This window comes from Nyctibius grandis, chromosome 7 (assembly GCF_013368605.1).
Source record: "Nyctibius grandis isolate bNycGra1 chromosome 7, bNycGra1.pri, whole genome shotgun sequence".
NCBI lineage: Eukaryota > Metazoa > Chordata > Aves > Nyctibiiformes > Nyctibiidae > Nyctibius > Nyctibius grandis.
The window spans coordinates 38,044,233-38,057,959 of NC_090664.1; the positions used below are offsets into that span (position 1 = coordinate 38,044,233).

Consider the following 13,727-nt stretch of genomic DNA (forward strand, 5'->3'; position numbering starts at 1 on the left):
AAATAGAGGAAATGACAATGTATCTCCCATTCATTCCCATTATTACTTCACTAGAAGCCAGCATAGAACCAGTAGTTCAACACAAGTTTCACACTGAGAAAAGAGTAAAAATGAAATCTGGGAGTACTTTTTCTCGGTCATAATGGAGTACACAAGCAGAGGCTTTAATCTTCCCCACAGTGTTTTCAATAGCAACAGTATTGAGCAACTTACCAACAATTATCCCAGGTCTTCTATCCATTTCAACAATATGTGGATGCACACCTTTATACGCTGCATCACTCACAATTTGGGTGTTTTTCCGCACCCGCTCTGTTACAGGATCATCTACCACTGGGGTGAAACCTCTGCCCTTTGTCCTCTCAAAATCTTCGTGGTATTTTACCTAGGAAAACAAGAAGAATTACATTTTTCCCCAATCTGCAATTGACAGCAAATAGTTATTCTACGCAAGAATGCATAAGTGTTTGTTTTATGAGGCACTTATATTCTTTGGGTTTTTCACCATAATAGAATTGTAACACACATGAGATAGGCTGGATGGCCAGCCAGGTCTTTTCTATCTACCTAACTTGATTTCCTGATATTTTATTATCATTTTTGCATTTGTTTTCCATTGCCACTGAATTAGGCATTAACTCAAGCAGCAAAGCATCATCTTACAGTCACACAGGACAGGAAAAACCCTCAGGAGGTCATTTGGTCCATTCCCTTCTTCTTGAAGATAGGATAGCTCTCTACTGATGTAGTCAACTACATCTGTCAGTAAAAAATGTTCCAGCAGTAATAGTTCTAAAGAACTCAAGCATTTTCATTCACTGAGAATTTTGATTATACACACAGTTTTATACAAAAGGTACTCTCTTGCTCTTTTGTTTTATCATATGCCAGCTGGCTTTAAACACAGGTTTTTAGGAAGAATTGCAGTTATTCTAAGCAGTCTGCTTTCAAAAAAAAAAAAAAGAAATTAAAAACAAGGACATTAGGGTAGAAAGTGCTATATAACCAAGTGTTGGAACAAAACTAGTATTAGTAAGAGTTATAAAGTAGTACCCCTGATTATGCATATTTACTTTTTAAATAGTCTTAATCATCAAAGAATTAAATTGACAAACATTCTCACACAAGCAAATGCACACAAAACAACTCATTCCAAGATCAAAAGTCACGCAGAAACCAGGAATGTGCACAGGCACAAGGTGAAGTGTGTCACCTAATCCAGTCAAATTGTGTGATGCTCAAATGAGGTGTGTACTTTTTTAAAGGAAAAAAAACCAACCAAACAAACAAAAGAACAGACGTTTAACTGTTAGAAAACTGTTTATTAGTATTTTGAAAATGTTCATTACAGTCATATGCAGTTAGCAAACACTCCCTTAACAGGCATAAGAAGAAAATATTCTTCCATACTTAAGCAGAGAGTTTCATTAGTTACCTATATTAATGAAAGGCAAAATCCAGTGGAAGTCAAGTGCCATTCTTTAGTATACTCTAGTCATAGGAAGAAAGTACCCTACCATTGAGATGTTGTTTTGTGTTTCTTTGACATGCCTTAGCTCAGGGGTGTCTAGAAGCACACTACGTCTACCTTTCATCTGCCTCTGATCACTGCTGTACTTCACCTGCAAAACAGCAACAACAGCACACATGAAGGTTTTGTGTCCATTAGAAAGGACGGTGAGAATCACACCATGCAACAGTATCCTTTTCAAATCACAATGCCCAACATTTTTCTTGTTTCTTTCTTTACACTCATTTTCTAGTGACTTATTTCAGAGGGAGGATACAGATGAGCTAGTATATTGGCAAGACCAAAGGGCATGTTTATTCCATCAATCACTTACTCAAAAAAATAGTATTTACCTGAAAGCTGAAACTCTTGACTGTTTAAATAAGCAAAATAATTCATTTATCAACCAAGAAATAAGATAAATAGTAAGAAAACACCACTGTGACTTGGACATCTTTAAAACATATTTGTATGGCTGATGATAAGCTACCTTCTCATTACCCACAGAGACCTAGATTCTGTCCACAGTCTGCTTCCAGGTTGGTATTAGCTTGAGAACCCCTGGGTCCCCAGGGAATTCAACTCTTATGAGTGGATTAGTCCTGCGGCAGCCTTCTTACTCCTGTTTGGCAGCTAGTCCTTGCTAGCAGCACGAAAGCAACATGTCTGGGACAAACCTGAATATGCTGTTTTCAAAGAGAACATTTGGGCTCTGTGTTTTGTGCACCAGTAAGTACAGAACATCCTACATCACGTTTCTCCAAATTAGCTTCTTTTGTGGCATTTTACAGCATTGTAAAGATGCAAGGTTAATTATCCTTTAACAAAAAAAAGCAAAAATACCACCACACTCAAAATTCTAAAACAGTAAACGTAGTTGGTCCTACTTGTAGGTTCTAGAGTGAGTACTCTTACAATTTCTTCTGGCTGGTTGAATTCTTCTACTAAGGGACTCTCTTAGCTCCTACATTGCATTGTAACCTGTGTAACCTGTACTGAGTGTTAGTAAATATTTTAGATTTACTTATACATTCACATTCAAAGTATTACCTCTTAAATCAGTTGTGTAAACCTATTTCAACATGCATTTGTGATGAGAGAAACCAAGTACTGAAATTGTCTAACCCTCCTTAAAATTACATATTAGCTAAGCACAACATATCTATGAAAATATGAGTCTTTGTGTCTATGTTTCATAGGTAAGTTTGAAGTAATGTACATAGAAACAAATATATGGTACTGCATATTCTTCAAACTCTTCTTAAATAAATAATAAATTTTCTTAGCAAACATATTCAGCTACATATACTTTTGAATATAAGGCATTTTCTGGACAGAATAATTACAGCCAACATAGTTTAGTTTTCATCTACTGCTCATTAACATATAGGAGTATTTATCCCTGTAAATCTTGAGAAACAAAGTGAAGGAGTCACTTGGAAAAAAAAAGCTTAATTTTCAGAAATAAAAAAAAAATATTTAAAGTCTAGAACTGTTTGGACGTTTCCCTCTTATTTTTAACTATGCACCTCAAAACTAATTGACTTTGGGAAATATGCATGAGCATTTTAAGAATGTACTTAAGACATATGTAGTTACAAGGTCAGATTCTGTTCCTTTGTCCTTAGACAAATCCTACCTACTTTACTTTTTTTCCCGCTACACTGAGTTCTAAAGTGTTCACTACTACTAATTCTCTTCTGCCACCTGGAGACAGTGGCTCTGCATGAAACCTGTTCTATTTACCATCTGCAGGGGCTTTGTCACTGATGTTGTTTCAGTGTTGAGGACACAGACTGTAATGTAATTAGCCTCGTCCTTTACTTCACCATGCTGTTTTGACTTCTTCCTTGCTTCTTATTAGAACTGTCTGCTGCTTCTTACACCACTGTAATGGCAATTTTTTTTTAAAAAAAAAAGGTACATATTATCATAAAAGCCAAGCAAAATATAGTATTTTACTCTTTAGTGTTTAGCAACAGGATCTATTTAGGAATCCTCAGCCCTATGGATGACTATATGCTTCCATGTTTTGTATCATAAAAAAAAACGAAATTTGCACTAAAGTTAAATTCTCATTTCCTTTGTTCTTTACTGTAATTTACTCCTGCAATCTAGCAACTAAAACTTGGTAACAAGAGATGAAGATCCTTGAAAGAATGACTGACCTCTACTGACTCTCTCCATGAAAAACACTGGTGCCAACACAACCACTTACTTTTTTTGCAAGAATAATCAGGCAATTCTGAATATGTTTGTTGCCCATATGTGCAGTGCATGTACTGAAAGGATAAAAAAAATTCCACTCAGTGGATGATGCAGTTGGATTCATTTCACACATCAAATCTAAATGGAAAAGCACATCCTTGTTACATTCCTACAATGACGGCAAATCTAAATGACAAAAAGATTCAAACAACTTGCCAAGCTGATATTGTCTTGATTCTTCTTGACTCTCTCTATCTCAGGAGTGACACTCACAGCAGTAGCTTTGCCAGGCTGCTCTCTGTAGTGAACCTATTATTTAACAGAATAGAATGGTATGTACTATTTCAGCTAAAGCAGTATCACATTGTATTACACTAAAATGTGTGATTTAAAAGGTCATCCCGGAAACAACTGGAAAGCTAAAATGTATTTGAAGTTTATTAAAGCTTATAAAACTTGATTTTGAAGCATAACCTTAAATTCTTTCTGTATAGTCTTCTTATTAATGCATTTGTGTGGATATATACACACATATGCACACAACATCTTGACATTGACCACACTGGTCTTTGGCAGTATAGAGAAATATATTTGGAATGGGGTTAGTCACAAATAATGCAGTAAAGTCAAGCACAGCAAATGACAAAACTGAATTTCAGCAATGCCCACTGTAAATGTATATTTGTCCAGACAATAGAGATTCCATAAGGATACCATCCATGTTCTAACTTTTATTATCTATATATTCAAAGGTGATTAAACACAGGGGGGTCCCATACATCAGACAACTGCCAATTGAATCCAACTGCCTAAATTTCACCATGTGAAAACAGGTTGGTTTGAACAGTGTGCGTTTTAGGAGAGCCAGATACATCTACATAAATCGAGGAATAAATAGCACACACTTAAGTTAGAGGGACAGTATTCTTTAAAATTGTAATTCTAAATTAATTTGGGGAACATAGCAGAAAACACCCCAGGGAAACACTGTAGCTATTTGTAGCCTCATGAAATACAGCTGCTGATGGCAGTTCCCCGTGAGAACTGCTGGTCTGTCAAAGACTCATTAACAAGGTACAACTTCAGCAATGTAGGAAGGCAGCAGCATGCTCCAAAAGCCCTTACCTTCTTCCCTGTGCTCCTGCAAACAGTATGACTTTCTAATGGTTATGTCAGCCATTAAATACTGAACTCTGATAGGAAGGTTACTGAGGAACCAGAAAGAGAAAGGTAAGAGAGCTGGAGTTTGAGTGCAACTGTAGCCAATTTTTCACAAAGCAAACAAAAAAAATGTTGGAAAAGGACAGTCTGTTAAAAAAAAATCTGTCAAGATTTCCTGCAAATATCCAAGACAGAGAGTAACGTTTCAAAACATTGCAACCATTTCTTTAATCGAATATGTGATGCTTCACATGCTGTTTCCCAAACCAAGCAATGGCTTTTCATAATTGCTTCCTAAAAGAGGGTTTTCAAGTAATTCCATAACTGAGCCTGCACCTAACTAAAGAAAAGGCACAGCTGCTGGAGGTAGAACTTTGTACTTGTCCTCTGCACCCAAAAATTATACAAAGGATTAAACGAGAGCAACTTCCCATGCTGACATTCTCTTGATTCCTCTTGACTCTTTCAATCTCAGGGGTGACACTCACAGGCGTAGCTTTGCAGAGCTGTTCTTTGTACTGAACCTAGCAAACATGGCAGAAGATATTACACAGAGACTTCCAAGTAACAGAAATACAACTGCGTGTTAGACATCACTAAAGAGCACACTGTATTTGGATGGAAATTACCATTAAACACCCACATCTTTCCACACGATACTTAGTACTCACCCGCTTGCAGTTCTTCTATTTCAGACACAGACAACTGGTACTTCAACAGGAATATTTCACTCTCATTGATGTTAATCAAAGTGCAAGGCTAAGGAGCTATCACTTTACTATTGATCGATTAAATTAGTCTTTGTGGACAAACAGGAACTAGCACAAACACCACAGACATATTCACTGAGGCACAAACACATTTAATACAGCAGACAAAAGTGTGCAAGCAATGAAAATGAGGCACACATTGCTAATATTCTTCTGGTTTTCCTTAACTCTCCTTAGTTCAGGTGGATCAGAAATTGTTGTGGCATGCTGAATTTCTTCCTTGTATTTAATCTGCACAATAAATATTACAAAATATTAGTAATTTAAAGAAGATACAGATAAGCACTAAAACACAACAAACATTTTGTAATCTCTCCCTTACAATACTGCACAGCTAGACCACACCTATCAACACTATTGACCTGAAAAGGAGCAGTTATATTTAATTTCCGAAACAGGCTGCTAGGGTCTCCGATGCATCTTCTTTGATACAATGCAGCAGAGAGTGCACGTAACAAGTCTAGTATCCTAAAACTCTTACAGCGGGAATACACATTACATGGCGCTGTGGCTATACAGTTGGACTCGATGACCTTAAAGCTCTTTTCCAAACTCAATGACTCTATAATTCTATGACAACTGGGATGCTGCATATACTACTTGGAGATCTGCACCACTCTGACAATGACTTGGTCTTGCTGTTATCTTGCTATGGAGTCTACCAGTCCATTTCAGAAACAAAATATTTCACAGATGTGTTCTTAAAAAGGTGGATTATTTCAAAGTCTCATTCAAGTTCTCTAAAAACACACACAGACACATCAGGGAGAATGCAGATGTTTGGATGGACGATGCTTTTGAAGATGCTGTCAGATATTTACTGTTGCTTTTGCCACATTTAATCTCTTCTAAACAGCAGTGTGTTTGGATATGGCAGATTCAAATTTTATGAGGATGTTACCCGGTGGATAGATGATGGTAAAGCTGTGGATGTGGTCTATCTCGATTTCAGTAAAGCGTTTGACACGGTCTCCCACAGCATCCTCGCAGCTAAACTGAGGAAGTGTGGTCTGGATGATCGGGTAGTGAGGTGGATTGTGAACTGGCTGAAGGAAAGAAGCCAGAGAGTAGTGGTCAGCGGGACAGAGTCCAGTTGGAGGTCTGTGTCTAGCGGAGTTCCGCAAGGGTCGGTTCTGGGACCAGTTCTATTCAATATATTTATTAATGACTTGGATGAGGGATTAGAGTGCGCTGTCAGCAAGTTCGCTGATGACACAAAACTGGGAGGAGTGGCTGAGATGCCGGAAGGCTGCGCAGCCATTCAGAGAGACCTGGACAGGCTGGAGAGTTGGGCGGGGAGAAATTTAATGAAATATAACAAGGGCAAGTGTAGAGTCCTGCATCTGGGCAAGAACAACCCCATGTACCAGTACAAGTTGGGGACAGAGCTGTTGGAGAGCAGTGTAGGGGAAAGGGACCTGGGGGTCCTAGTGGACAACAGGATGACCATGAGCCAGCAGTGTGCCCTTGTGGCCAAGAAGGCCAATGGCATCCTGGGGTGTATTAGAAGGGGTGTGGTCAGCAGATCGAGAGAGGTTCTCCTCCCCCTCTACTCTGCCCTGGTGAGGCCGCATCTGGAGTATTGTGTCCAGTTCTGGGCCCCTCAGTTCAAGAAGGACAGGGAACTGCTAGAGAGAGTCCAGCGCAGAGCCATGAAGATGATTAAGGGGGTGGAACATCTCCCTTATGAGGAGAGGCTGAGGGAGCTGGGTCTCTTTAGCTTAGAGAAGAGGAGACTGAGGGGTGACCTCATTAATGTTTATAAATATGTAAAGGGCAAGTGTCAAGAGGATGGAGCCAGGCTCTTCTCAGTGACATCCCTTGACAGGACAAGGGGCAATGGGTGCAAGCTGGAGCACAGGAGGTTCCACTTAAATTTGAGGAAAAACTTCTTTACTGTAAGGGTGACTGAACACTGGAACAGGCTGCCCAGAGAGGTTGTGGAGTCTCCTTCTCTGGAGACATTCAAAACCCGCCTGGACGCGTTCCTGTGTGATATGGTCTAGGCAATCCTGCCCCGGCAGGGGGATTGGACTAGATGATCTTTCGAGGTCCCTTCCAATCCCTAACATTCTGTGATTCTGTGATTCTGTGATTCTGTGATTCCATAATTTGAAAGATGCACAGAAATAGAATTTCTTCAGTTATACACCATATGTACCAAAACTGGAATTCAACTCAATGAGAAAGGATTGTAAGGTTAAGTGAATGTGGTACTAAAAACAAAGGCATCATAACGTCTGGTTTTCCATATGCTATCCAAAAGGGTCATCTTGGACAAATCTGTGCATTGTCTTTTTCTTACTATCTGTTACTAAATACCTGTCCAGTATTCAGCACATTCAGCTTCAAATCTCTTATGCCACCGTAAAATAAACAATACTTGTAGACCATGCCACCCTTTACAGTGACATGGCATGCTTTCTTTTTCTTTGCAATGGTAATAAAACAGCAACATTCACAAAAAAAAATATTCAAAATTGTGTGTGCGGTGATACATAATAGTTGGAAACATTTTTCATTAGCAAGAGTCAAGGAAGGAAAAGCACTTTAAGAACAAGGGAACAGCATAATGAACCAATTTATACAGTTTTACATTAATGTGGCATACAAAACTTCTGTTAAATACATTTTAAGGCTGCAAAATCAAGGACTCAAAAATCAGAAAATGACACAACTTAAATGTAACCTTAGTTCTGCCCCTTGTACAAATATGCTTCATATACAGCTTTTAATATATTTTATACTACTTCATTCTTTTCCTCTTTAAGTGCTTTATAATCTTCTTTATCTATTACCAAAAACTGTTTTTCTCAAGAGAAATCTGCCTCATTCATTACACATGATCAATGACCCTTACTTAGTGAGTAGTTTGCATGCAAACCATGACTGGCCTTTTTTTTTTTTCTTTAACTGCTCTAAGGTCCTGCTTTGATGACAGAATTACTGATTTTTTCAGGAGTTTTTCTGTGTTGCTACTCACTAAAGCATCCGAGTTTTTCACATACATTAATTCACTAATTTTGCTGTGAAAGGAGGAAAAAGGGAATTGTGACAAGGAAAAGTACTATTTTTACTAGAGAGCACAGACAAGTAACAGCTAATCTGGCTACATAATTTAAAAAAAAAAACATAGAATAATACAGCACTTGCATTCAAATGACAATTCCCACCGAACTGTACTTTGCAAAAGGGAAAACCAGAGCAGGTCCGCCTCCATGGCAAAGTATAAAAACATATACTTTGGCACTGGATCATCAGGTCTAGACATGGGACTTGAATTCGGGTTCTTGCTTTTGCATATTGACTTAGTGACCTTAATAATATTCCCTAAAGGTACCTCTTGGGGAGGCAACTTCTCATGATTTAAAAAACTACAAATGTACTTTCCTTTGTGTGCCTTCATCTTAAGCCCCTTGTGGTTTGTTTAGATTGACTGCACAAACCCATGAGAACAACTGTAGTTTGTTACCTCCGTGGACAGCATTATTAAAGAAAGGGAAAATATTTGACCAAGGGTACCTCAGATACATGCTGACAGCGAGGGACTGATAAGTCTAAACGACCTTGGGTTCTGTTTCATGAAGTTCAACAAGGCCAAGTGCAACGTCCTGCATGTGGGTCAGGGCAATCCCAAGAACAAATACAGGCTGGGCGGAGAATGGATTGAGAGCAGCCCTGGGGAGAAGGACTTGGGGGTGATGGTTGACGAGAAGCTCAACATGAGCCGGCAGTGTGTGCTTGCAGCCCAGAAGGCCAACCATATCCTGGGCTGCGTCAAAAGAAGCGTCGCCAGCAGGTTGAGGGAGGTGATTCTGCCCCTTTACTCTGCTCTCATGAGACCCCACCTGAAGTACTGCATTCAGCTCTGGGGCCCCCAACATAAGAAGGACATGGAGCTGTTGGAGCGAGTCCAGAGGAGGGCCACAAAGATGATCAGAAGGCTGGAGCACGTCTCCTATGAAGACAGGCTGAGAGAGCTGGGGCTGCTCAGCCTGGAGAAGGGAAGGCTCCAGGGAGACCTTCTAGCAACCTTCCAGTACCTGAAGGGGGCCTACAGGAAAGCGGGAGAGGGACTTTTTACAAGGGCAAGTAGTGACAGGACGAGGGGGAATGGTTTTAAACTGAAAGAGGGTAGATTTAGATTAGATATTAGGAAGAAATTCTTTACTGTGAGGGTGGTGAGACATTGGAACAGGTTGCCCAGAGAAGTTGTGGCTGCCCCGTCCCTGGCAGTGTTTAAGGCCAGGTTGGATGGGGCTTTGAGCAACCTGGTCTAGAGGAAAGGTGTCCCTGCCTGTGGCAGGGGGGTTGGAACTAGATGATCTTTAAGGTCCCTTCCAAGCCAAACCATTCTATGATTCTATGATTCAGCTCTTCTGGAAGGAAGCACCCATGCGCCAGAGCATATCACTGTGCCTGTCTTTCCCCGCATCTGGCCTCTCCACTTTGTCCATGACCAAGCCCTTCTACACTTTCAGTTCCTCATCCCTGGCCTCTTTTTTTCCCAAATCCACTGTACCAAATGTCACTTAGTAGATAATTTTCAACTCTCTTCTCCAAGACATGATACTTCTGGAGAATGACAAATTTTTTAACACAGACAAAACAACTTGTTTTTCTCTAAGCTCATACTTGGAAGCTGCTTTGGCTGAAATTTATAAATAAATAAATAAAACCAAACCAGCCCAAAGCACAGACCAGGAATGGAAAATTTCAGTCCAGACAGTTTAGGACTGGCAGAAGTACTAAACCATTGGAAAAAGGGTCTTTTAACAGAGACTATTAGGTAAGCTTAAGAATTGGCACTGCTACTAGCCCTTAAAATGCTTCAAAATGTTCATTGCTTGAGTTTTAATCAGGCCCCAGCTTTGTGGTGTTGACTGACATATCACAGGAATTTCCTCATAGATTTCACACAAACAAAAACACAATTACAATCTTCCCCCAAAAGCCTTCTTCCCAGTGCTGTGTCCAGCCCTGTCTGTCCCTCAGTATAAACAAGTTTTCAAAAAATTCTCTTAGTTATTTGTAGCCTCTCAGTTCAGATTCAGTTACAGTCCGTGGGTCTGATGTTTGCTTTTAAAGTTCTGTGAGATCTTGACTCCAACTATTTAGGGGTCTACTTCTTCCAAACCTCATCACAACAGGTGAGATGAGCTCAACCACCTTGGCTGTCACCACCTTGTTTTTTTAGGATTTGAAAACAGACGTTTCTGAGCTGTGTCTCCAATATATGTCATCTGGAAGAACTTGATCACTTTCAGAACGTGATGCAATGGACGTTTTTGCATGGTTTGGTTGTACAGTGAGTGTTATTTTAGTTTGGTGTTCTGGGTTTTTTGCACTGCAGATGTGTTTCACATTCCATAGTTTCATTCAGCTCAGCAAATAGTTTTAAAGCTGTCCTAAATCCTTCTGGCTAAATTCAAAGATATGTGTAAATGTTTAAATCTAATGGAGTCAAAATTGGTGTAATTTACCCTTCCTTTGGGACTCCTGTAAATTACACAATATAATTTCCCTCTTATTGACATATAATTTAAAACTTTCTTGCACATTGCCTTTAAATTTGGCATTCTACACTTTTAATCAATACTATACAAGACCTAAGTAATCTCAAGCACACTACATGTAATAAAATATCTTTTGTAAAACATCAGCTCTACACATAGACTAGCAAGGTAAAGGCCATGCTACTTACATCACACCACTAAACCACTAATGCATTTTGTGTTTCTCTTGATATGCTTTTGTTCAAGTGTGTTTACTAGCATACTGACTCACCTTTCATTTTCCCCCCTTCACCACTGTTTAGGATTTCCAAAACAGCAAGAGCACTGCACACTATTTTTCCACTTCACTTTGAAAGGGAATGAGAAAAAGCATTAGAGTAAGACTACTCCTAATAAGCCTCTCTGTGTGTGTGACTACTCTTGAAATAAATTTCTGTGGTAACTGGAAATCAAAAAGGTAACAGGAGGTTAGATGTTTCTAGATGATGTTTCTAGAACATCAGTACAGATCTGGCTAAAAAAAAACCAAAAACATAATTGCACAGGGTGGGGGGAAAAACAAACCAAAAAAACAAACAACAACAAAACAAATCCACCTTCAAATCAAGAAAACCTACAGCTTCCCAACCAGAAACACTATTTCAGGACTTCAGACACATGATAGCTTGCACTGAATCTTCAAATTGCACTGTGACTCAAAATGACACGATGAAATGTGATAGATGGAGCAGAGAGAAATTCCAAGGAAAATATGAGTTTTTCAAAATTTTATGGAAATTCCCTACCTGACCTTACTTTAGTGGGAAATGCAGTGTTTAACACTATTTGGTAAACAAGGAAATTCTAGTAGAATAGGTGTCCAGAGTCCCTGATTTGGATTTCAACAATTATTTAAACACAATCTAGTGTCATGTCTATGTGTTACTTTCAAACTTTATTTTTAAAAAAGCATCTAATAATCATAAAAGCCATGTCACAACATAAAAATGGCCCCAGAGGATTCCACACCAAAAATTCCAAACAAGTGACCAATGCAGCTACAAGTGTTTACTTGCTTGGCAGTCACTTCCACTTTTTTCCAAGTTTTGTCAGGTATTTATCAGGACAGCATGTTCTACTTGTAGAAAACTCTCATTTTGATATTTTGTTTTTAGTTGCCCATTAAAGTGTCAAAGACATTGGGCATCCATAGATAAACAACATCAGCTAAGAACCAGTCTCATGAGATCCACAGATCAACTTGTCATCAGCACGTAAAGAGGCACAAACCCTCTACCTTTTCACATAGCTCGACTCTGGACATCCATCTTCCTCTTCTTGAAGTGCAAACTGTACCAACCCCTATGTAATACATGCGGACTCTACAGGAACTTTACAGATTTTCTTTTTTGTGATAGGTTATTTTTCTAAATTGCAAATTACAACTGCTGTTCAGTCCGTCATATCAGGAAATACATTTCATGTTTCTCACTCTTGAAAGACAAAGCCCTTTCCTCAAATATTTAGTTCAAAGTTTTTCCTATTTTTCATGACGCTTCAATTTGAAACTCTACTTTTGGACACAGAAAAACTACACTAGAGTGGAGCTCTAACTCTTACTAGAATGGAGCTCTATATCCAAAATCCAGTGGAGTAGTATTTCAATGAGATGTGTGATATGAAAACGTAGACTTTTTAGTAAACAACATGGAAAAAAAAACTGACCACCATTTACTCACATAAGAATAATTAATGTTAATAACACTTACCGAACTAATATTCTGTTGATTTTTCTTTACTCTTTCAATCTCTGGAGTCTCTTTTACAGCTGTGCCAGCTCCTACTTCCTTCTTATAAAACACCTTCATTTCCCCAAAAGAAAAAGTAATTATGAGACTGTTAGCAATGCAAGTACAAGTTCTCATAAAAGGGCTGGGCAATTTTCCGAGTTCCAAATTGGTCTGACTATAAATCTTGCTAAGAAAGCAAATAGTTTAATTTTTCATAAATCACACCAATTATCAATAACTGTAATAACATTCTGTTTGTTTCCAACTGTAACCCAGATAATCTGTTATCGTCCTTTAGATGACCTCAAAAATTTGTAAGTATTTGTAATGATAGGTTTAACTTTGGAAATAATATTAAAATTTAGATCATAATCTATAAATGTTTACAAATGCAACTTTATGCTTGAGTAATCTTCACTCATTTCAATATAATTGAATATGCATGTACATGCAAGAATTGAATTGTTTTTTCAATCTTCAGATCTTAAAATACTCTGAGAAGTGAATAGATATTATTTCTAATTTAACAAACTAGAAAATTGACATATTCATGACAAAATAACCAGAACAGCCAGAGTTACAATCCAAGTCACGCAATTTTCTGATTTCTGGGTTCAAGCCAGAAAGCTGAGGACTGCATCTAAAAACAAAGCTCACTTGTGAAAAGATACACATGCTGTTTATATAATTCTCCTCTCTTATTTCTATTGTCTCAGTAAAGGGTAAAACACAAAGCGCATCAGTAGAATCTATCATTCAAAGTTACTGAAAGAAACAGTAAATAACTGCTCCA

General features: G+C 38.5%; 1 protein-coding gene across 1 annotated transcript in view; it reads right to left on the reverse strand.

Annotated features, from left to right (window-relative positions):
* NEBL (nebulette) overlaps nt 1-13,727 on the reverse strand; it is a 95,799-nt gene that overhangs the window by 30,815 nt on the left and 51,257 nt on the right. The window contains 6 exon segments of the mRNA XM_068404923.1: nt 214-385; nt 1,518-1,622; nt 3,935-4,028; nt 5,312-5,403; nt 5,788-5,880; nt 12,914-13,006. Coding sequence (XP_068261024.1) covers nt 214-385; nt 1,518-1,622; nt 3,935-4,028; nt 5,312-5,403; nt 5,788-5,880; nt 12,914-13,006 — 649 coding nt within the window.